Source organism: Lissotriton helveticus, chromosome 10 (assembly GCF_964261635.1).
Source record: "Lissotriton helveticus chromosome 10, aLisHel1.1, whole genome shotgun sequence".
NCBI lineage: Eukaryota > Metazoa > Chordata > Amphibia > Caudata > Salamandridae > Lissotriton > Lissotriton helveticus.
The window spans coordinates 34,116,100-34,142,153 of record NC_136071.1 but is presented as its reverse complement, the minus strand read 5'-3'; the positions used below and the strand labels follow the sequence as shown (position 1 = coordinate 34,142,153).

General features: G+C 46.9%; 1 protein-coding gene across 1 annotated transcript in view; it reads right to left on the bottom strand.

The window, feature by feature from the left end:
• Positions 1-26,054, bottom strand: part of RBM10 (RNA binding motif protein 10) — a 212,854-nt gene that overhangs the window by 164,604 nt on the left and 22,196 nt on the right. The window contains exons 2-4 of the mRNA XM_078664667.1: positions 19,371-19,568; positions 19,195-19,284; positions 374-463 (exon numbers count right to left, since the gene is read on the bottom strand). Coding sequence (XP_078520793.1) covers positions 374-463; positions 19,195-19,284; positions 19,371-19,528 — 338 coding nt within the window. The 5' untranslated portion in view covers positions 19,529-19,568. The remainder of the gene's footprint in view (positions 1-373; positions 464-19,194; positions 19,285-19,370; positions 19,569-26,054) is intronic.

Below are 26,054 nucleotides of genomic sequence, written 5' to 3'. Positions count from 1 at the left end.
GGAACTATAATCCACAGTGAACACCACAAGGCACTACTATAGGGTAGTATCTATGGAAATAACTCTATTCAAGATTCAAAATAACAAAAGCGTAGTTCCCTCAGGCTAAAGCCTTGTGCCCATGACTCAAATTGAGAGAGAAGTGCTTTTACAGCAATGTTCACCTAGTGATCCTTTCATTCTAAACTGCCAAGATCTTTTAAGACTAACTTTCTAGATACATTTTTCCTGAAAGAATTCAGCCAGTTGTACTAAACAGCAGTAGAGAACACTATTCTGCAGGCCGAAGGAAAAGGAGTTTCCACAATCTGCCTTAGATCTCAAACCTTGCAATGTGGGGAATGTAACCTGTCACGGGTCAGAGAATATTTACCATCGATCAGGCTCTCTGCGCCTGGGTCTCTCGACATTGCTGAAGATGGGCCTCCGAACTTCCCTCTCGGGGCTGCTGGTCATGGCATACCTACGAATGAGAGAGGAATTTAAATCTAGATGTATAACCCTCTGAGGTTATACTCCAGGTTAGTGATATCCTCCAAGGAAAGAAATATTAACTTACCTGTAAAGAGTAGTTCTCTGTAATGAGCATCATCCATAAATTCATAAACGGAAAACATCTAAGCGAGGGATTTCGGAATCGCTTAAGGAACAAAACGTGCAGCAGAACTATTGAAAAATGTGCCCCAGTCATAAGCTGGAGCACCATCCCATTCTCTAAGTTTTAGGGCTGTGCAGCTGTCAGTTGCTTAAAGACTGATTGTATAGAATAACAATACTTACAATCGAATAGGTCTGTTTACCCCGCAGTCTTTCTCCCTGAAGGAATCACAAGGCGGGCGTTACCACGACCGCGTTGTGATTCCGCATACAATTACTCCGCAAGTCAGAACAATGACTTGCGGGGGTGGGGGCGCTGGATGTTGGAATAGTATAATTTACTATTCCAACTCCAGTCTGTGCGGACACTAGGGAAGGAGTTGCATTTTAAACCCAACCCCTCCCTCCCTGCCCCCACAAGTTGATGTTCTGACTTGCCGAGTAATAGTATGCAGAATCACAACGCGGTCGTGGTAAGGACCGCGTAGTGATTCCATGCGGGGGAGAAAGTTTCGGGACAGCTAACTGGTTCACCTTCTTGTCAATCTTGTTTCCTTGCTTCTTATTCAACAGCTTCCCCACACCTGGTTTTGTTTGTACCTCCCACACAGCCATAGTTTCTGTATAATCATTTTGTATGGTTGCCTTGCATGCTTCCACTGCTTGCAGTCAAGGAACCACATTTGTCTTTTTCTTGCAGCGCAGCATTAAACTGCATGTTTTTCCCAGGTCTCTCATGTACTGCCCCCTTTAGATACCACTGTGTGCTCAATGTTGCTCCTTCATTTCGTCCACTAGTTTCCCCTCCTCTCCTAAGCTGTTTGTCCCCTTTTAGGTCTCGTGACCTATCAATGCGCATGCGCATTGAGAGAAGCGAGACTATAGGGCTTTAAACAAAGCTTAACTAACTGTGGCGATTTGGTGCTGTGCCCGTGCGCTTTTAGGTCAATGCGCAAGCGCATTGACCTAAAATGCGCGTGCACAGCATCAAATCGCCAGCCATCTGTTCCCCAGCTTGGATCTCCTGGCTGCTCCTCCCCTAATTATCCGCACATCAAAGGCTGCTCCCGCCCCCTGCTTCACACTTCAAACGAATGCTACCGAGAGCATTTCCCGGCCGGCCGCTTTTAATTTCATTTCGCAAGCAGTTCCCCCTCCTCCCTCTCCTGACTTTCTCCTGCCTGCCTCACCCTCAACCCCTCACCCTCACTCACCCTCACCCTCACTCACCCTCACCCTCACTCACCCTCACCCCCTCACCCTCACTCACCCTCACCCCCTCACCCTCACTCACCCTCAACCCCTCACCCTCTCACCCACCCTCACCCACCCTCACCCTCACTCACCCTCACTCACCCTCAACCCCTCACCCTCACTCACCCTCAACCCCTCACCCACCCTCACTCACCCTCAACCCCTCACCCTCACTCACCCTCAACCTCAACCCTCACTCACCCTCAACCCCTCACTCACCCTCACTCACCCTCACCCTCACTCACCCTCACTCACCCTCAACCCCTCACCCTCAACCCCTCACTCACCCTCAACATCTCACTCACCCTCACTCACCCTCACCCTCAACCTCACTCACCCTCACTCACCCTCAACCCCTCACCCTCTCACCCTCAACCCCTCACTCACCCTCAACCCCTCACCCACCCTCACTCACCCTCACTCACCCCCTCACTCACCCTCAACCCCTCACCCTCACTCACCCTCAACCCCTCACCCACCCTCACCCTCACTCACCCTCACTCACCCTCACTCCCTCACTCACCCTCAACCCCTCACCCTCAACCCCTCACCCTCACTCACCCTCAACCTCACTCACCCTCAACCCCTCACTCACCCTCACTCACCCTCAACCCCTCACCCTCAACCCCTCACCCTCACTCACCCTCAACCCCTCACCCACCCTCAACCCCTCACCCTCAACCCCTCACTCACCCTCAACCCCTCACCCTCACTCACCCTCAACCTCAACCTCACACCCTCAACCCCTAACCCCTCACCCTCAACCCCTCACTCACCCTCAACCCCTCACCCTCACTCACCCTCAACCCCTCACTCACCCTCAACCCCTCACCCACCCTCAACCCCTCACCCCCTCACTCTCACTCACCCTCACTCACCCTCAACCCCTCACTCACCCTCACCCTCACTCACCCTCAACCCCTCACTCAACCCTCACCCTCACTCACCCTCAACCCCTCACCCTCACTCACCCTCACTCACCCTCAACCCCTCACTCACTCCCCCTTACCCTCACTCACCCTCACTCACCCTCAACCCCTCACCCTCACTCACCCTCAACCCCTCACCCCCTCACTCACCCTCACTCTCACTCACTCTCCCTCAACCCCTCACTCACCCTCAACCCCTCACCCTCACTCACCCTCAACCCCTCACCCTCACTCACCCTCAACCCCTCACCCTCACTCGCCCTCACCCTCACTCACCCTCAACCCCTCACCCTCACTCACCCTCAACCCCTCACCCTCAACCCCTCACCCTCAACCCCTCACTCACCCTCAACCCCTCACCCTCACTCACCCTCAACCCCTCACCCCCTCACTCACCCTCACTCTCACTCACCCTCAACCCCTCACCCTCACTCACCCTCAACCCCTCACCCTCAACCCCTCACCCACCCTCAACCCCTCACCCCCTCACTCACCCTCAACCCCTCAACCCCTCACCCTCAACCCCTCACTCACCCTCAACCCCTCACCCTCAACCCCTCACCCTCTCACCCTCAACCCCTCACCCACCCTCACCCTCACTCACCCTCAACCCCTCACCCTCACTCACCCTCAACCCCTCACCCTCACTCACCCTCAACCCCTCACCCACCCTCAACCCCTCACCCTCAACCCCTCACTCACCCTCACTCTCTCACCCTCACTCACCCTCAACCCCTCACCCTCAACCCCTCACCCTCATTCACCCTCAACCCCTCACCCTCACTCACCCTCACTCCCTCACCCACCCTCAATCCCTCACTCACCCCCTCACCCTCACTCACCCTCAACCCCTCACTCACCCTCACCCTCACTCACCCTCAACCCCTCACCCTCTCACCCTCTCACCCTCAACCCCTCACCCTCAACCCCTCACCCTCAACCCCTCAACCCCTCACCCTCAACCCCTCACCCTCACTCACCCTCAACCCCTCACCCTCACTCCCTCACCCTCACTCACCCTCAATCCCTCACTCACCCCCTCACCCTCACTCACCCTCAACCCCTCACTCACCCTCACCCTCACTCACCCTCAACCCCTCACCCTCTCACCCTCAACCCCTCACCCTCAACCCCTCACCCTCAACCCCTCACCCTCAACCCCTCACCCTCAACCCCTCACCCTCAACCCCTCACCCTCAACCCCTCACCCTCAACCCCTCAACCCCTCACCCTCAACCCCTCACCCTCTCACCCTCAACCCCTCACCCTCACTCACCCTCACAACACATATTGTGTTACAATAGGTGTCACATTTGCGAAAGATAAAACTATTGGCATTGTAAATAACAAAGCTATTAATTTCGCTATTTTCAAAACAAGCACATAAATAAAAAATGTGTCCTTTACAATACCAATAGCTCAAACTTTCCTAATGCGAGACCTATTGCATTGCTGTGATTCTCTCCCCTGCTGCACTCTCCTGCTCTCTAGAGATGTGGCCTAACGACCAGAGCTGCCATCTAAGTCACGTAAATACAAAACATGTTGCATTCCAAATGCTATAGGTGTCACATTCGCGAAAGTTATAACTATTGGCATTGTAAATGACAAAGCCATCCATTTAGCAATTTTAAAAACCAACAAATAAATAAAATATGTCATTTACAAGACCAATAACTCCAACTTTTCTAATGCGAGACCTATTGCATTTCCAATGCTTGTTTAATTTGTTTCCCCACCCGACCCGCCAGTCTCAAATGCTCCTCACCTCATTAACTTATCCCTTACGTGCTCCTTCATATAAACAAAATGGTAGCAAACTTTATTCTTCTTTTATAACTAGACTTGGTGTATTATATGGTGTGGTCGTGCAAACTCATTGAGTAATACAATTAACAACCCCTTTATGACCGGTAGGTTTCCTTTGTGAAACCCTTAGCTCAGCCCTGGGTACCAGTCAGGCTTACACAAAAGAACAAGTTTTAAGCATTTAACACTGCACCAAACCAATTGTAGAAATACACAAAATCAAACACCAACTTATGAAAATAGGCTCAATATTTTTTTCTTTTTGACAACAAAACAAATAAGATCCACTGGAGGGTTCCAGAGGTACAGAATTTACATGGTACAGTAAATATGCATGTTTTACTTAACAGTGAACAAGCATTGGCAAATTCGACACTTACCCAACATGTGCCCAAAAGTTTCTATGTGGGTACCACTTCCTGGAGGGCTGCTGCGTTGGGCTGGCCAGGGAGGGGCAACACAGAAAACCAGACTCAGATTCTTCAGTGCCGAAAGGGGAGTAGCTTCTCTACTCCAAGGGAGATTGCTGGCAATTTGCGAAGGGCTGGCAGTCTACTGGGGTTCTAGGTAGTTGATCAGCTGCAGGACAAGTCACTCGGTCACGATTGGCAAGTGTGGTGCAGGAAGGGTGTGGCACCAAAAGTCCACAACAGGCTTCAGATCTCCGTCCCTCACAGCTCTTCTTTGTTCAGGATCCATCGAAATGTAATAATCTGGCATCTTTGAGCCCATACATTTTTAATTTAGGGGCGTTAAGGGAGTGACAGGTAGTAGCCAATGGCCTACTTACCTTGAGCATGACTACACCCACTGTATGACCACTTCCTGTGGACTTAACCTTGATCCAGTTATTTTAATTAAAGGTGGAATTAGTCCGATGGGGAACACGCCTCCTGATTAGCTAATTTTCCACTTGTCCTGGTGCCAAATGGGCATAGGACAGGGGGTTGGCATTTCCCCTGTCTGGGGAAGCAGGGGGTCAGAAGCCTGTCTGTGCGGACAGGCTGACCTACACCAGTCAGCCAGTACACTAGTAGTTGGAAGGCTTTCAGGGGGCACCTCTAAGGTGCCCTCCGGGTGCATGTACTAATAAATCAATCACTGGAATCAGTGTTAGCTTGTTAATGTATGATGTCTGATACCAAACATCTTTAGATTAAGGGAAGCCATCAGGTAGCTGGGGAAGTCGTAATTACCAGTGCCCAGTACTCAAGGTGGATTCCTCGTTCACTATCAATGTCCAAGAATCAACACTTACATAAACAAAGAAAATCCAACTTTGGGGGGGAAGGGAAGAGTGATCAAAAGGATATTGAAGCACTCAGTGTTTGATAAAATACCCCTCACACACCAAAAGGCCCCTTGGTGTCATGCTTCATCATTGGGGTCTTCGCACCCCTCTATCGGGATGCGGCGTGCTGCGACCTACGGATACGCGGGAGCACTTTCAAGGTGGCTATGTGTAGTGTACAGTGTGTGGGGTATGTGAATAAAGTGAGTAGGGAACGTAGTGAAGGTTTTAAAAAGTACCTGGCACTTGAGAGAAAAAAGATTTTTATTCCGAACTCTGGCTGGTACTATTAAAAAAAGTGCAGGGCGAGATCGACCTGTTGTGTTAATGAACAGGATCTCTGGTGTGCTATGTTGTCGACATGTTTCGGAGACTGGCTCCTTCTTCAGGACAGGGGCACAAACTCCCTTCCCTACTCACGTCTTCTTCTACAAAAAAGTGTGATTTTTACAGAAAAGTGAAATTTTTGTAGGAATAGGCTAAGTGTGCCTACAGCGGTCTGCTACAAGTACAATGACCTGCAGAAAGACAAAAACCAAAAGACTAATGGTTACCCATGTAGCGGGTAGTTGCAAGACGCAGTCGCCTTGAACCACACCATTTGCTTGATAATAAGCTAGTAAAAACGGACTCACACCACATACAACATAAAACACATAAAACTAGGATTTTACTGCCAGTTGTACTCATACTTGTGAAGCCTGGTTGGTGGGCTTCATGAACAGCGTGTAGGGGTGTTGCTCCAATGGCTATCTGTAGTAGAGAATGATGTAGCTGTAATTTTACAAATCAATCTCACTTACTTCGGAGGAAAAAGAGGATCTCTTGTAGGATGTTCTTTTCTAGATGATATACTCACAAGGTCTGGACACTCTGATCGCCGCCTACCCCTCGCGCTACTCCGCTGGTGTGGAGTCATGCGAAGGACATGGGTATTTATACTCAGTTTCGTTAATAGGGCGGAAACGGGAGTGACACCATGTATGGGTGTTCCGCATGTCAGCCATACAGGGCGATCGTATGTTACTGCTGCGTGAGCACAGGATCAGTGTCTGTCTGGTATGGTTAGTTTCCCTTTGTGCCGCTATGTCTTCGCGCATGCGTAGTGCGAGTGCAGGTTGTCTAATCACTCGCGCATGCGCGGTAAGCCCCAAGCGCCAAGCGCACTGGGTTCTTTTATCGGAGGAGCGCGATTACGGTCCACGTGTCTGTTAGATGCACCAGTTAATTGTTGAATGGTGCTGAGTGAGGATAGCGACCTTATACATCCGAAGTGATTAGTAGCCCCTTGCTAAGGTTGAGAATAAATGACAGTGGATCATGGCAGGGGAACCTTTTGACAGATGGGAATTACTCTATCAAGTACAGTACTGATGTTTTAGTGGTACTTATGCTGATAGTTGGCTCCAGGGCACATCATCATTAAGCCCAATGATATGGGTGCCCAGACGGAACACCCATCTTTGTTCCTTTTGGAAAAGACCAGCATCAGTGGGCAACTGTTCGATTATTGTCCATTTCAAATCGTTGACGCAGTGCTGCATAGTGAGGAAATGTGTGGCCATTTTCGTCGTACTTTTCTTACATCTCACATTGCTTTTGTGTTCATTCAATCGTGTTTTGACGGCTCGTGTTGTCATTCCCACATATTCAAGATTGCATGGGCACTTGATGAGGTAGATAACGTTTTTAGAGTTACAGTTCGTAAATCTCCGCTGCTCCCATGTCGATCCATTACGGAATGTGAGTTTTTTGCTTTTTTCGGTTAAATGGCAGCTGCTACAATTACCGCATGGGAAATGACCTTGAATCCCTATGGATGGTTGAGGGGATGCTGTTGTAGGTTTCGGTCTGGTGTGTACCAAAATATCTCTGAGGTTGCGTCCTCTGCGGTGGGCAAACATTGGTTTGTCTAGATCCAGATCACCGCTCGTCAGTATTCTCCAATGTTTGTTCACAATCTTGGATACTGCATTGGACATTGTGTTGAAAGTGGTCACACAGATTGGTCTTTTGTTTTGAGTGGGTTCCTTGGTTCGTTCCTCCAGTAATGATTCCCTGTTATTGTTTCTAGCTCTTTTTAGTGCTTTGTTGATGATCCTGTCTGGATACTCTCTTTGTCTGAGTTTGTCTTTAAGGTCGGTCGCCTGTTCCTTGAAAGCAGACACGTCAGTGCAATTTCGCCTGAGCCGTAGGAACTGCCCGTAGGGCAGGTTTTCTCGTAGGTGGCGAGGGTGAAAGCTATCGTACCTTAGTAGGCAGTTCCTGGAAGTAGGTTTAAAATGGGTGGTTGTTTTAAGTAAACCAGTGTCTGCATAGATGTTGAGATCCAGGAACACCAACGTTTGGTTTGAAATGGTGCTCGTGAATTTCAGGAATGTGTTTTGGGTGTTCAGCCATTCCAAAAAGAGCTTCGCTGATTGGTGGTCGCCTTGCCATATGACCAGGATGTCATCTATATATCTTTTCCAACATTTTATATTTGGCCAGTACGGGTTGTGTTCATGGAGTATCTTACTGGTCTCGAGGTGGTGCACATAGAGACCAGCTAGGCTCGGAGCAAAGGTGCTTCCCATGCTGGTCCCATGGCATTGTTGGTAAATAGTGGACTTGTACTGGAAAAAGTTTTTCTGCAGGGCCAGTGAGATGCATTCCAGAACTAAGTTACGTGGTGTCTGGTATTTCCATTGGGTCGAAAAGAGAACTTCTTCGATGATCATCAAAGTTTCATCGTGGGGCAGGCTGGTGTATAAACTTTCCACGTCAAGAGACATTAGTAGTTGGGTTTGAGGGTCAAAAGTCATTTCCTGGAGGAGTTGTAGTACTGCCTTGGTATCCTTTAGGTACGTATTTGTGGACTGCACCAGGGGTCTCAGGAATGCGTCCGCAAACTTCGACAAAGGTTCTAGAATAGATCCAATGCCCGAGACTATAGGTCTACCCGGCGGTTTTCTGATGTCCTTATGTATTTTGGGGATACTGTAAAAATATGGAATGCGAGGTTTCTTTTGCATAAGGAATTCGCCTTCCTTTTTGCTCAGCCAATTGTGTGTCAAACCTTCCTCAATCATGCATCCGATTTTTACCCTGAGATGTTCAGTTGGGTCCTGTTGTAAAACCATGTAGTTTCGTCTGTCAGACAGGAGGCGCATGCATTCATTGTCGTAGTCCTCAGTGGACTGTAATACTATTGCTCCCCCCTTGTCCGCTGGCTTTATTACCATGTTGATATCTTCAGATAAATTCCTTAAGGCAAGCTGCTCCTCCTTGGTCGTATTGTGGAAGATTTGTGTGGGTGACACATCCAATTGATTGACATCCGTCATAACTGCCTTCTCAAAAGCGAGTAGCTCAATGGGGAGTGTAGGGTCAGGAGGTGTGAAGGTCGATTTTGGTCTCAAACCAGTGTCTGTCATCACAGCTTGTGTTGGTTTGTCACTGAAAAAGACCTGTAGTTTTAGTTTTCGTACAAATTCCTTCATTTCCACGTTTACTTTGAAGATGTCCGGTTTTTGTGTCGGTACAAATCCCAAACCTTTATTTAGTACCTGTCGTTGGATACTCGTCAAAGGTTTGGAAGTGAGATTTACCACTAGGTCCCTCTCTGGTTGCTGGTTGATGCCTGGTTGGGTAGGGAGCCTGTCATGCTCCTGGTTTGTCTGGGGTTCCCTTGGTCCGTTGATTCCCAGGTGACGTTGTTGCCCTTCCGGTTCTTTCCCCGTGTTCCTGGGCGGGAGCCTAAAAAAGGCTGTGGATCGTAAAAACCTCCATTAAAGTCCTGGTTCCATTGTGGGAAACCCTGTATATCCGGTTGGTGGTTGAACTGGAAAGGTTGGAAAGGTGGGGGTGCCATAAATTGTGGGTACTGGGGCGGGTATCCCCTCCATCCTCTTTGTCTTGGGAATTGTTGTCGTCTTTGTCTCCACCCGCCTCTATTCGGGCGGTTCCTTCTGCCACCGCTGGAATTCGAACCGGTGGAGCTACCGTCTGACCCATCACTATCTGTGTCATTTCTTGTGGACACATAGTCCGCCTTAGTGTAGGGGTAGGTTCCCTCTGGTGTGAATTTGTCTTTGTCCTTACTCAATTTGTTAAGTTTGCTTTGTTTCAAAGTAAATTCAAATTCTGTCATTTGTTGGTTCAATTCATCCAATCTGATTTTAAGGTCTTCTGTTGACATGTATGTATTGAGTTTGACCTCAATTTTGCCGATCTCTATTTTAAGTTCTTGTGTGATTCTGGTTGCCTACCCAACCAGGCATCAACCAGCAACCAGAGAGGGACCTAGTGGTAAATCTCACTTCCAAACCTTTGACGAGTATCCAACGACAGGTACTAAATAAAGGTTTGGGATTTGTACCGACACAAAAACCGGACATCTTCAAAGTAAACGTGGAAATGAAGGAATTTGTACGAAAACTAAAACTACAGGTCTTTTTCAGTGACAAACCAACACAAGCTGTGATGACAGACACTGGTTTGAGACCAAAATCGACCTTCACACCTCCTGACCCTACACTCCCCATTGAGCTACTCGCTTTTGAGAAGGCAGTTATGACGGATGTCAATCAATTGGATGTGTCACCCACACAAATCTTCCACAATACGACCAAGGAGGAGCAGCTTGCCTTAAGGAATTTATCTGAAGATATCAACATGGTAATAAAGCCAGCGGACAAGGGGGGAGCAATAGTATTACAGTCCACTGAGGACTACGACAATGAATGCATGCGCCTCCTGTCTGACAGACGAAACTACATGGTTTTACAACAGGACCCAACTGAACATCTCAGGGTAAAAATCGGATGCATGATTGAGGAAGGTTTGACACACAATTGGCTGAGCAAAAAGGAAGGCGAATTCCTTATGCAAAAGAAACCTCGCATTCCATATTTTTACAGTATCCCCAAAATACATAAGGACATCAGAAAACCGCCGGGTAGACCTATAGTCTCGGGCATTGGATCTATTCTAGAACCTTTGTCGAAGTTTGCGGACGCATTCCTGAGACCCCTGGTGCAGTCCACAAATACGTACCTAAAGGATACCAAGGCAGTACTACAACTCCTCCAGGAAATGACTTTTGACCCTCAAACCCAACTACTAATGTCTCTTGACGTGGAAAGTTTATACACCAGCCTGCCCCACGATGAAACTTTGATGATCATCGAAGAAGTTCTCTTTTCGACCCAATGGAAATACCAGACACCACGTAACTTAGTTCTGGAATGCATCTCACTGGCCCTGCAGAAAAACTTTTTCCAGTACAAGTCCACTATTTACCAACAATGCCATGGGACCAGCATGGGAAGCACCTTTGCTCCGAGCCTAGCTGGTCTCTATGTGCACCACCTCGAGACCAGTAAGATACTCCATGAACACAACCCGTACTGGCCAAATATAAAATGTTGGAAAAGATATATAGATGACATCCTGGTCATATGGCAAGGCGACCACCAATCAGCGAAGCTCTTTTTGGAATGGCTGAACACCCAAAACACATTCCTGAAATTCACGAGCACCATTTCAAACCAAACGTTGGTGTTCCTGGATCTCAACATCTATGCAGACACTGGTTTACTTAAAACAACCACCCATTTTAAACCTACTTCCAGGAACTGCCTACTAAGGTACGATAGCTTTCACCCTCGCCACCTACGAGAAAACCTGCCCTACGGGCAGTTCCTACGGCTCAGGCGAAATTGCACTGACGTGTCTGCTTTCAAGGAACAGGCGACCGACCTTAAAGACAAACTCAGACAAAGAGAGTATCCAGACAGGATCATCAACAAAGCACTAAAAAGAGCTAGAAACAATAACAGGGAATCATTACTGGAGGAACGAACCAAGGAACCCACTCAAAACAAAAGACCAATCTGTGTGACCACTTTCAACACAATGTCCAATGCAGTATCCAAGATTGTGAACAAACATTGGAGAATACTGACGAGCGGTGATCTGGATCTAGACAAACCAATGTTTGCCCACCGCAGAGGACGCAACCTCAGAGATATTTTGGTACACACCAGACCGAAACCTACAACAGCATCCCCTCAACCATCCATAGGGATTCAAGGTCATTTCCCATGCGGTAATTGTAGCAGCTGCCATTTAACCGAAAAAAGCAGAAAACTCACATTCCGTAATGGATCGACATGGGAGCAGCGGAGATTTACGAACTGTAACTCTAAAAACGTTATCTACCTCATCAAGTGCCCATGCAATCTTGAATATGTGGGAATGACAACACGAGCCGTCAAAACACGATTGAATGAACACAAAAGCAATGTGAGATGTAAGAAAAGTACGACGAAAATGGCCACACATTTCCTCACTATGCAGCACTGCGTCAACGATTTGAAATGGACAATAATCGAACAGTTGCCCACTGATGCTGGTCTTTTCCAAAAGGAACAAAGATGGGTGTTCCGTCTGGGCACCCATATCATTGGGCTTAATGATGATGTGCCCTGGAGCCAACTATCAGCATAAGTACCACTAAAACATCAGTACTGTACTTGATAGAGTAATTCCCATCTGTCAAAAGGTTCCCCTGCCATGATCCACTGTCATTTATTCTCAACCTTAGCAAGGGGCTACTAATCACTTCGGATGTATAAGGTCGCTATCCTCACTCAGCACCATTCAACAATTAACTGGTGCATCTAACAGACACGTGGACCGTAATCGCGCTCCTCCGATAAAAGAACCCAGTGCGCTTGGCGCTTGGGGCTTACCGCGCATGCGCGAGTGATTAGACAACCTGCACTCGCACTACGCATGCGCGAAGACATAGCGGCACAAAGGGAAACTAACCATACCAGACAGACACTGATCCTGTGCTCACGCAGCAGTAACATACGATCGCCCTGTATGGCTGACATGCGGAACACCCATACATGGTGTCACTCCCGTTTCCGCCCTATTAACGAAACTGAGTATAAATACCCATGTCCTTCGCATGACTCCACACCAGCGGAGTAGCGCGAGGGGTAGGCGGCGATCAGAGTGTCCAGACCTTGTGAGTATATCATCTAGAAAAGAACATCCTACAAGAGATCCTCTTTTTCCTCCGAAGTAAGTGAGATTGATTTGTAAAATTACAGCTACATCATTCTCTACTACAGATAGCCATTGGAGCAACACCCCTACACGCTGTTCATGAAGCCCACCAACCAGGCTTCACAAGTATGAGTACAACTGGCAGTAAAATCCTAGTTTTATGTGTTTTATGTTGTATGTGGTGTGAGTCCGTTTTTACTAGCTTATTATCAAGCAAATGGTGTGGTTCAAGGCGACTGCGTCTTGCAACTACCCGCTACATGGGTAACCATTAGTCTTTTGGTTTTTGTCTTTCTGCAGGTCATTGTACTTGTAGCAGACCGCTGTAGGCACACTTAGCCTATTCCTACAAAAATTTCACTTTTCTGTAAAAATCACACTTTTTTTGTAGAAGAAGACGTGAGTAGGGAAGGGAGTTTGTGCCCCTGTCCTGAAGAAGGAGCCAGTCTCCGAAACATGTCGACAACATAGCACACCAGAGATCCTGTTCATTAACACAACAGGTCGATCTCGCCCTGCACTTTTTTTAATAGTACCAGCCAGAGTTCGGAATAAAAATCTTTTTTCTCTCAAGTGCCAGGTACTTTTTAAAACCTTCACTACGTTCCCTACTCACTTTATTCACATACCCCACACACTGTACACTACACATAGCCACCTTGAAAGTGCTCCCGCGTATCCGTAGGTCGCAGCACGCCGCATCCCGATAGAGGGGTGCGAAGACCCCAATGATGAAGCATGACACCAAGGGGCCTTTTGGTGTGTGAGGGGTATTTTATCAAACACTGAGTGCTTCAATATCCTTTTGATCACTCTTCCCTTCCCCCCCAAAGTTGGATTTTCTTTGTTTATGTAAGTATCAGAGTGGAGCACAAATCCGACGAATAGCTCTACCTCCCTTTTTTGGTTTATACAAGAATCAACACTGACATCACCTGCAGATACTTTCTCACATGAAATATAATGCTGTAGGAAACTGGGTTCCTATTGCAATAACCCCCCCCCCCCCAAACACTTTTTGCCAGATTTCTGATGCACTTGATGGGCCCATGGTCCCTGCCAATCAGGTTCCCAGGTCATGTGTTTTTTCACTAAACGGTACATTTGTACCCCCAATTGGCACCTCTCTGGCCACATCCAACTCCTTTGTAAAAAGGTGCCATGCGTACCAAGGGCACTGTGACCAGGGAAGGCCTGTAAGGGCTGCAGCACTTATTGTGCCACCCTAAGAGGTCCTGTACCTTAACACACACACACTGCCATTGCAGGCTGCGTGTTTTGGTGCAGAGAAAATTATAAAGTCGATATGGCACACATTCCTGTGTGCCATGCCTGCAACCCACTGCCTTTGGTATAGGTAGGACACCCCTCTAGCTGGGTGCACTATACCACTGGTGAGGGTACAGTTGTATGAGCACTGTACCTCTATAGTGTCTAAGTCCATTCTTAGACATTGTAAGTGCAGTAAAGACAAAAAGAGCATATGATCTAGGAGTTTGTCATTACGAACTCCACAGCACCATAATGGCTTTACTGAATTCTGGGAAGTCTATACAAAGCACTCAGAGGACATCTTAGAGATGCCCCCTGAAAAATGACCAATCTCTGGTGGGTTCCCTGACAGGAAAACACCAGCCTGCCACCACAAGACATGTTTCTGGACCCCTGAAGTGGGAGCCTTCGCTCCCTGAGCCCAGAAACAAAAAGCCTTTCCAAATGGAAGGGGTGCCTCACCTAGCCGAACAAGATGAGCCTGGCCAGGAAAAGCCATCTGTGCTAGGGAAGCTTCAAAGGCCTTGCCATCTTTATAACACATCCCCAGCCTCTCCTGCTATCAGGAGCAGGTCCCCTATCTGTCACCCCTCCTTTTAGGCGGAAAGACAGGTGGAAAACATTAGCACAGCCCAGAAAGCGTGCCCACCTCTGCTAACCCCACCACTTAGATGGAGGAGGCGGAAATGAAGCCCACACTTCAGTGCCCGCCATCTAGCAGATGGCAGGGCTCTCCAATGAGGGGTAGGGATTGTGCCCAATCCCCCACATGGGGGGTGGGGGAGCACACCAGGGTGTAGTCACCCTAAGGCCATAGCACATTGGCTACTGACCTCGAGACCCCTAAAACATACCCTAAATACAGTATTTGGGAGGCATCCCTGAACCAAAAAGACAAATTCCCGCAACCTACAAAATAGGAGGACGAAAGAAGATGCCCAGCAGAGGAGACTGCAGAGAACAACTGACTAGGCCCCAGCCCCACCGGCCTGTCAGCCGTTTCCAGAGATCCTGCACCAAAAGTCACCTTGTCCTATAGCCAGCGACCTCCAGAACCCCAGGGAGGACTGACTGCCTTTCACAAAGACCGGGTCTCCTTTGAACAGCAACTCTGTTAAGAAAACAGCCAAGAAAGACTCCAAGCCTGCTGAGGACAAAGAAACCTGATGCCTGGAACCACCACTGCATCCGACACCAAGGGTCTGAGTCTGAGTGGCCCACCGGTCCCAGCGAGGTCCCCTAGCGCACCAGAGTCTGAGTCCATTGTGGGTTGACCCCTCCAAGACTCCCTGACGTCAACTGCAGACTCTGAACAGAGGTCCACCAACCATGAGTGGCCCAGTAAGGTGAAATCCGGCCTCAAAAGACATCCCTGCATCCAGTAACCCTGCGCCCTGGAGAAGAGAACCTGAGGTGCACCTACATCCCGAGCCCTCCAACTTACTTGCCTAGCTGTTGGTTCCTCCCAGAAGACATCCTGGAATGAGTCTGCAGCCAAAAGCCAGAACCGGCAACTCCGATTGAAAACAGGGCACCCGAAGCCAAAACAGCACCCTACATCTGCCCGCCCCTGTGCCACTGTGGGTTCTCTTTGTATGCTAGCTTGAATCCACCTTTGCCCTGAGCTTAAGTCCTGGAGCTTTGCTCCCACAACCTTAGGGCCTGCTCGTGAGCAGACACGAACCGGAGGCCCCCTATCCCCTATTGGTTAACTGATAACTATTTCCCAAGTGACCGCAAGAAAAGTGCCGTTGTATACCCACGCTGCTGACTCCTATGGAAGTGCTCCCGATGCAAGGGATACAAGATGCTCAACGCTGCGGTGCGGTTAATGGGGATCTTCTTGCAGCTGCTCCTTGACCCAAGGGATTGGTGAGCCGGTCCTGGCCACAGGGGTGGACGCCCGTCAATGTCATCTCTGTCCTGGCAGAAAACTAGCTGCCCGGTATAATGGTCATAGCAGAATCCTTCAATGGACAATTACTCTTCTCCTGGGCAAACAAGCTTCACTTTGACAATGCTCCTTGGTTTAGCAAGCTTGGGATAAACCTTCAGTGTTCGTTCCCGGCGGTGCACAGAGGCATGGAACAGCGCTTGGAAGATTTGGCTTAGCTTTTTTGGCCCTGTGCTGTGAACAGTTCAGCCCAATGGACTAAGGAATCTACTTATCCATGACCAAGTCACAGCAGGCACAGTCCCTTCTCCATTGCTAGCCCCCAGGTGCAGCAGGACCTTCGTTGCAACCCTTCCTACCCTTGCTTCAAAAAAGAACTCAAACTACATCTAACTACATCTCCTCAATAAATATTGGGGACCATAATCCATATCTGCTATCTTCCACTGGCCACATCTGTCCGACCTCCGATACATCCGCCCTCCCTTCTTTTCAGCCTTACTTCCCCCTTCCTCCTCGTCACTTCCACCTCCCTGTTTACCACCTTCACTCCTCCCTGCACCCCCCCCTTCCCTTGTCCTCCGTCTGCCCTCATTTCTGCCCCTCCTGCTCTCTCGTCCTTACAAACCCAATCTGTCCACCAACCTCCCTATCCTCCTCTGCAATTTTCCGGCTCTCTTTTCAATGTATGCCTGGTTATTTTTGATTATCATATCTCCCACTTTTCGGTGTTCTTATTTCCCATATTTATCATTTTGAAATATGTCTGGCGGAGACTTATATGTTGTTTATACTCATTTATGCTATGTATGACCCATGTCTTACTGACCTTCTTGTCTCAAAAATGTAAAGCGCTCTGATACCCCTGGGTCCAGCCAGCGCTATATAAAACCTCTAAATAAATAATAAATAAATAAGTGTCTTTTTTCAAACATTATAATTAAGGCTCAGTTTTTACAGATTTTTACAGATAAATACAGACAGAAAACAATTTGTTTTCTGTCTGCATTTATTTTTAAAAGTGGATAAATACAGAAAATTGTGCTCCTTTTTAGTGACTCTCCATGCAGTCTTTGATTAATTATAGGTCAGCAGCTGAGCATATGGACAGTATGGGAAATTAATAAACAGGATGAAATGTATTTAAATAATGGCATATGTCAACATACATTTATGGTATAATGCTAGTATTCACCAGTGGATGTACTGTTATGTAATATTTGACAGCTTCAATAGTTAAAACATGACAGACATCAAAGTAAGAGTGCGCGCCTATCAGTTAAATACATATGGAAATTTAGTTTTTCAACGTCATTTATACGCAAAACATAAAATAAATATAGATAAATACAGATAAAAATGGCCTAAAAATAAATATGGATAAATACAGACGGAAATAACAACAACATAAAACCGGGAGCCCTAATTATAATTACTTTAGGAGCGGAGAGGGGCGGGGGGGGAGTGGAACAGAGTTCCACCGAGTTTTTTCCCAACTCTGTGGAACTCTGCCTAGAGGCACTACGCATGCTCCGCCCGGTATTAGTACAGAGGCTTAACACTACATTTTTTTATGAGTTGTTTATCTTGTGAGGAGAAGTCGCTTCAAACATACCAGGAGAAGTAATTCCATAAAGAAAGTCAATTACACAGGAACATAAAAAACACAATAGTGTCCACTAGATAATTAGTCAGCAAAGATTCCAACAGGGATCAGAGTTAGGTACTTGTATAAGATGGCTTATTACCCCCACAGAGATGTTCTGCAATAGAGTTAAATGCAGGACTATTCACGGATAGGAAATCAATTCCTCAAGAATGTAGCCCTTCCGAACTACACTAAGGGGAGAAACACTCACTTACCTTATAACCTGTGGGGTGAGAACTCAGGAGGCGAACACAGCTAATTCATACAAACGGAGAAAAAGCTGAGTGACAGGTAAAGACCATCCGTTATGTCTAACGAAGGAAATCAGCCCTTCAAGCAGGTATGATGCAACAAGTTGACCAACATTTTGGCACTGACTAAACTTGGGCTATTTTTAATCAGAACTCAAGGTCCTCTGGAAACAAAGTGCAGATGTCAGCCAAGTATGTGTATGTGCATTCAAATGTATCTTTCTTCTCATTTTGATAACAAATTCGAGAGGGCACAACTGATTTGTGGTGTGTCTAATGTGCCTCTAGGTCCTTTGCCATTAGAAAATCCTCTATCAACACCAAAGGTGTAAAAACACAGCCAGATTATCGTCGGAGGACAACAAAGTTATATTTTCAGACGGAGGAGCTCAGACATGCTCTCTGGTCTATTTGTCTATTGTTGTCAGTGCGCTTTGCTGGAGAGGACGGATTCAGAAGCCCCAAAGAGGGCCGGACCCAAGTCAGAGCAATAGTAGCAAATATATTCCACTTCTTAATGGGAAAACCCACAAAAACACCATGTTCAAATAAATGTGAAATATCCAATACTACAACAATCTAACTAGATGGAATTTGCAAGACTATTTATCACAGCACCCAATGGGTCCATCAAAAAAGCCCTCCAGTAACTGAACAGGTATGTGAACAAAAAGATGGGCACACACTATATATCTTTTAATCCAATTTATGATTTAGTCTAAGTACATCACCTTCTATTTACTGATATATTAAAAACAAAATCAGCAACTCAGAATGGCTCGTTTTCTCTTTGAAATCATTGTTTTGGAGATCTGGGACATATTAAAATAAAGCTCATGATGAAGAACAAACTGCTTATGATCGTTCTGGATCTTTACACTTATGCATTTCAGGGCATGTTGAGGGATGACTCCCTTAGCAGATCCTACAAAAGTACCCGACTAGGAGGAACAATGAGGATATTCCCCAGTCAAATATCAGGCAGGCAGCATTTGCCTCCACTGGACACAATGGACAACTGTGCTGCATTTTCCTGTTACTTAAATGAATTCTTGCAGCCCAAGAGATATTAAAAGTACACAAATGTGTCCCATTCATACTAATTATGTATGGATAGGACAAATTAATGTGTCTTATGGCTAGTGCAGAAGGCAAGTATAACCTGAGAGAAGGCAGGAAGTGCTTACCGTCGATCAGGCTCTCTGCGCCTGGGCCTCTCTGGACTGTGAAAAATGACCCTCCGACCTTCTCTCTCTGGGCTGATTGGCATGGGATATCTAGGTGCAAATAGAAAAATACCAACCGTCAGTCTCCGCGGCTGTGCTGTAGGCCTATGTCACGACCAAAGAGATGGAGAATTTACCGTCTATCAGGCTCCCTACGCCTGTGCCTCTCGGGGCTGTTAAAGATGGCCCGCCGGCCATCCCTCTCCGGGCTCCTGAAAAGAGGTCGCCGACCTTCCCTCTCGGGGCTGCTAAAAATGGACCTGCGGCCTTCTCGCCTCCGATGCTCAGATGGCATCTCTGCAGATGGCTGTGCCCTTCAGGCTAGCAGTAAACACCTGTGGTAGGAACAAAAGTAGACAAAGTGGTGAGGAGTGGGGTACCCAAGGGAAATTAAGACCTCTAACAAAATAAAAGATTTACATCATGCTGGGATTCAATTTTCTCCGTTTCACAGTCCAATTCAAAAAAGATACAAAATGTCTATGAAGTTTAAGAAGCAATCACATGGCACAACTTTTTCTACGGTAGAGTATCGGTATCAATATCCTTTGGCGATACATTTCAAAATATCTTATTTAGCAGGATAAATTACTTACTTTAAAAAGAAAGTGGCTTCTTATGAAATATTCGAACCAGGAGATGGGATCTGGTGACTCACAATTGCCCACTGTCTCAGCCACAGATGGCCAAGCACTGTAATGATGCTTGCTAGATGGGTCTATGTACAATTTCAGAAGTGTGTTGCTTCAGTATGTAAGCTCTCCATGTTAAGCTCTGGTTCATCCGGCTGCTTTAGGAGTCACACTAAAGACCTTATGGACAGGACTACAGCACTGATGGAACACAACGAAACCAGGAATCTGCCATATTAAAATCCCACTGCATTTTTTTGCATAGGCTAGCATTACCCCCATCCATTCAATACAAAGCAGTTACCATCTTCGACCTCCTGGCCAGAAGGGTGATCCCAGATTAGGCAGGAGCTTGAAATCTGTTAACAAAGAGGTCGGTTCTAAACAGAAACTCATGCAGGGTCTAGATGATTTTGGAATAATAGAGGTAAAAACAAATTTGGGAAAACACAGTATGGCGGTAGAGCCTTCTGTAAGGGCAGCATACAGGGACATTTCAAAGCCCAAACTCCACTCAGTCTCAATTTCCCAACTCAGTATCTGCAAGGCTGAATATGAAGAAATATTCAAAGTTACCTCCACGAAGCCCCACCCATTCCATCTAAACCGTTGCATCTAAGCATTCCTTATTAACTAGCCCACTCTTCGTCCCTTCTCCATCTTAATGTTGCCACCAGTCATTAAATTAAAGTCTGGATCTAGTCATGGAGGAACTCATGTTCCAAGAACTGCTAGCAGTATTTGTGCTAGCAAAGAAATGCATCCAATGACTCCACTGGGAGTGTTTTGCAGCCCTTCTATGACTATGATCGACAGTTCGATCCCGTTAGCCATCCCCTAAAAAGAAATATGTTACACTAGTTCAATCTGCCACAGGGGATCAATTATAGATGAACAACAAAAACATTCAATGGAAGACAAATGCAGCGCTGGACTGGAACTGGCCACACTTTGGTAACTTTTCCTCTGAAAAGCAGAGATCAGGCTACAATACAAACTATATTCCTTCGAGACTGCAGACCATTTACCAACCTGTATCGATGCACTAAGATAATTGTGAACACTAAACAAATTCAGAACGTGAGTTGGAGCCAAGGACTACAAACCAATGTCCCATGATTTAAATGTAGTCTGGAGAAAGGAATAAGGAGAAGGTCCTGTGCCTGCAACACTCAACAATGGCTATACCAAGAGGGTGCACGTCCAAAGTAGGATATCCCTATCCCATGTAGACAAACACAAGGGTCAAGGTTTTCTTCCACTCTATGCCAGATTGCGGACATCTGGTTGTCAAATCAGACAAGTGCTGTTATTGAGTTTGTCGATGTTCTCCTCTTGTTTGATTAGTGGTGGTGTTCTTTCTACAAACAGCTAGTAGGTGAGATCAGGCTAGGATCGCCCGTGCATACTCAAAAGTAGGCTGACAGTAAAGCTCCATCTGACACGACACTGTGTTCAATTTAATACATTTCACAGTTCACCACCAAAAGGGCTATGAGCACTGCAGTAATTTGGTGCACAAAAACAGACTAGTACAAAATTACATTTCTACCAGGTGCCTGCAGTGTTTTTGATCACAATTTAGCAATCAGCAGAACGTGGTGAATGACAAGGGCAAACTGTTTTTGTGCCCATCTACCCGGCTTAATTTACAGGTTTTTCAGATTTTGCTAAATTGTTAGCTGGTGGTACGTGAAAGTGTGTAGGTGTATTTTTGCACTACCACCTTTATCTGAACAAGACCCCTGGAGATGGAGTTCGAAAACGAGAAGCATCACATCCAGTTCCTAGATCACTAAGCCTGGGCAGGTTGTTCAGGAATGCTGGATAGCTTACTGTCACAGAGCAATAGATGAAAACCCTTTAGAGCAGTGCCTCCCAAACTTTTTGTGACCACCACACACTTTTTAGCATGACAAACGTTTGCGGCTAATCTAGCTTTAATGGTCATGAGTCAGGCAATTTTTTTATGAAACTCAGTCATATCACACTGTCATTTACAGACAGCACAGTTTCCATATAAAATGCCCACTACATTTGCACGGACATGCAGTTTTAATAATAAGGCTTTATTGCACGTGTGGAGATGGGGCTCTAGTGAGTATCAACTGCGCATCACCAAGAAAAAGTGCCATTTATTTATTTATTTATTTTGAAAGTTTTGTATAGCGCGAACAAGATCTTTGCAGATATCAGAGCGCTTCACAAAGAAAAGAGGAGCATGAGGGAACATAGTCAAAACAGGTAAGTAAAAATGCTAGTAGTACAAACACGTGGTAGCCAAGAAAATCACATAAATCATTAATACATATAAAACAAATAATCCACGGGGTCGGACAAGGAGTACAGAACAGTGCGGAGTCTTAACAAAGTTCAGAATAGCACTTCAGGTGTATTTAGCCATGAGGATAGCTTTTACTTCTTTCTTAAACAGAGTAGTGGAGGAGATAAGCCTTGTTTCAGGGGGAAGTGAGTTCCAGATCCTGGGTGCCATTCCTGAGAAGGAGCGTTTATAAGTTTTTTCCTTCCGGAATCTTCGAGGCTTCAGCAGGAGATTGTTTGTGCCTCTGGTGTTTCTAGAGCCACCAGAGATTGTCAGCTTCTGAGTGAGATAGCTTGGTGAGCTCATGTGGACAGCTTTGTGCGTCATGCAGGCGATTTTCAGATGTATTCTGGCTTCGAAAGGCAGCCAGTTCAGGTTTTTAAAGTCAGGGGGAGATATGTGAGTGTTTTTTTGAACCAGTGATGAGTCTCTCTGCAGCGTTTAGAGAAGCTCTTAGTGGAGCAGTAGTAGTTAGGGGGAGTCCGCAGAGGGCGCTGCTGCCATATTCTATTCAAGGGATGACTAGTGCTTGTACTGCAGTTCGGAAGTCATTGGCAGGGAGGAAGGGTTTAAGTTTCCTCAGGGTATTGATTGGATAGTTCGCTCCCTTAGTTGCCTTGCTGACATGTTGCTGCATGTTGAGATTGGTGTCAAGTGTAATGCCTAAGGATTTTGCTGAGTCTACGATGGTGGGTTGGACATTGAGTGCAGTTAGGTCTTTAAGCCAGAGTTGTGTGGTAGAGGTCTTGGTGGGAGGTGAGATAAGAAGGAACTCTGTTTTCAGAGCATTGAGTTTGAGATGGTTATCGGCAAGCCAGGATTGGGTGCTTCTGATCGTTGAGTTCAGGAGCAAAATGTCTTTGGGGGATTGTAATTTGAGATATAGTTGGGTATCATCAGCGTACATGTGAAAGTGTATATTGGACTCTTGTAGCAAGGTGGTGAGGGGTTCCATGACTAGGTTGAACAGAGTTGGGGATAGGGAGGAACCTTGTGGGACGCCTAACGAAACAGGTATAGGCGAGGACATCAGGTTGTTACTCTTGAATTTCTGCGACCTGTTGTGTAGAAAGGAAGTGAACCATTTGAGGACTGTCCCAGATAGACCCATTCTTGTGTTTAATAGTTCGAGTAATTTCTCATGCTTAACGGTGTCGAATGCTGAAGAGAGATCAAGAAGGATGAGGAGACAAGTATCGTTTTGATCTAGCATTTGAAGGGCGTCGTCAATTATGTGAGTCATAGCCGTTTCAGTGCTGTGCCCCGCTGGGAAGCCTGATTGATGAGGATTGAGGAGGCCAAACTGGTTAATGTGTTTAGTCAATTGTAGTTGTACGCATTTTTCCAACAATTTGGCGAGAGTGGGGATATGGGTAATGGGACGGTAGTTGTTTAAATCAGACGGGTCGGCTGTTGGTTTCTTTAGTAAAGGCGTGACTTGTCCTACTTTGAGGGAGTCAGGGATGGTTCCTTGTTGAAGTGAGCTGTTGATAATTTTAGTCCAGAGTGGGAGGAGCAGAGGGATAAAGTCCTTTACGGCGTTAGCAGGGAGGGGGTCCGTGAGGTGATTGGATGGTTTAATGGTGCTGAGCTGTTTCCCTATTTCTTCTTCAGAGTAGGTGACAAAGGATGACCATGTGGCATTGATTTTTCGTTCAGTGGATGCTATGCAATGAGGCTTGGAGTAGAGGCTTGCGTCAATGATGAGATCGCTCTTTATGTTGTCAGTTTTTTTCGATAAAGAAAGTGGAGAAGTCTTCACAGGAGGGAGCCTCGTGCATATTGCTGTGTGGCTGGGGTTGTTCCTTGCATTGAGTTCTGATTAGTTCAAACAATTTCCTCGGCCTGTTCCTTGCTTGGTCGAGCTGGTGGCTGAAGAAAACTGTTTTTGATCGTTTAATTTTCCTGAAGTAGGCGTTTCTCTTTTTCTTCAGTGTTTTTAGATGCAGTGCAGAGGGAGCTGATCTCCAGGTGCGCTCTGCCATTCGCATGGCTCGTCGGTCCTCGTTGAGACTCCCGTCGTACCATGGGTTGGAGATTTTGGTAGATACTCTTCTTAGTTGCAAAGGTGCAGCCTCATCAAACTATTGTGGTCATTGCGTTGAGATAGTGGTCAGTCAAGGATTGAACGTCTGAGATGCCGGCAGGGGGAGCTAGGAGATTGCAGCTGTTAGGGGGTAGAGAGTTTGGTTTGAGTTTTTTCAGGTCTCTTTTCCAAATATTGGGCTTGGTGGTTTGAGCCGGGTTAACTTTGACTTTTTCATTGATGTAGAATGTGACAATATGATGATCTGACCAGTCGCAGGGTTGGATCGATTCGAGTTGGATAGAGTCTTCTTTGGAGATGATAAGGTCGAGGATAGAGCCTTTCTCGTGGGTCGGGCTGTTGCATATTTGGGTTAGGTCAAGGGCCTTGAGGAAATTTTTAAGACTATTTACCACCGCGTCATTGAGATCGTTCCAACGGAGGTTGAAGTCACCGAGGTATATTTGGGTGAGCTGCTGTCCGGAATTGGTTGAGATCATATCCATGATTTGTTGGGAGAAGATAGCGTTGTCCCCGGGTGGATGGTATATGCCGTGAAGAGAGCATATCGGTTTGCCCTCACTGATAATATCGAGGCAGATGTATTCACATGAAGTTGGAGAGAGTAGGGAGGAGGAGGTGACTTTCAAACAGAGGTTGCTCTTGTGTATGCATGCGATTCCACCACCTATTTTGCCGGGCCTGTCAAGTCTAATGATGTGATAGTTTGGAGGAACCAGGATGTCCATTATAGGTGTAGAAGATTCAGTTAGCCATGTTTCAGTCATGATGATTAGGTCAAGGTCCAATGATAAGATGAGATCAGCGATGGCGGAGGAGTGTCTAGAGGCCGATCTGCAGTTGAGGAGAGTGCATTTGAGACGTGGTGTGTCGAGCGAGGTAGAGGGTACTAGAGAGAGGGGGACTTTTTAGGTTTTGCCTCGGCAATGCGTACGAAGTATGCATGCGCTAGCAAAATCTTATGTAATTTCTCTGTGGGGTCGGGTATCCGCCCCCTCCTCCCATTGGCTAGCTCCATAAATGGAGGCTAGCCATTGGGAGAAGGCTCTGTCCGTCAATCTCGGACCAGATTCGGGGGCGTTCCCGAGAATTTTTCCCTTTTGGCTACGTCACGCTACGTCAGCCGAAAGCCGATTCTCGGGAACACCCCCGAATCTGTTCCGGCATTGGAAAGAAAACATCTGCTGCATAGCGCTTGAAGCGCTCCAGAGGCTTCCTGTAGTGTATTGTATTTGTCACGCTCCCACCCCCTCCCTCCGCCCGCAGCTCTCCTTCGGCCCGCTCGCACCCCCCTCCCTCCGCCCGCAGCTCTTCGGTCCCTGGTGAGCCTTCGTGGCACTTTTGGTGTCCGGGCCTAAATGGCTTCAGCGAAGGGATGCTTTCCTGAAACAAGCAGACATTACACGCATGTGCAGCGGAGGAGGTTAACTGCGGGCTCCCGTGTTTACCTAACAGTGGCCGTGTTCCCGCAGAATGAAACGGACTCCACCTTTCACCCGTAAATAGTGGTGAATACCGCGTCGAAGGACACCCCGTGTGTGGAAAGAAAACATCTGCTGCATAGCGCTTGAAGCGCTCCAGAGGCTTCCTGTAGTGTATTGTATTTGTCAACTCCCACGGAAGAGCGAGTCTCGGGGAACAGGAGATGACTGCACACATGTACAATGTCCCACTCTCTTCATCGCTGCCCTCCCCAAGGCGATGGGGGCATTAAGTAAAACCTCTCTCCCATCTTTACAAAGCAATAACAGAAACCATATTCCAGGGCATAGACATAAGATTAACATTACCATGTTTCTGTGAAGGTTGAATACTCATG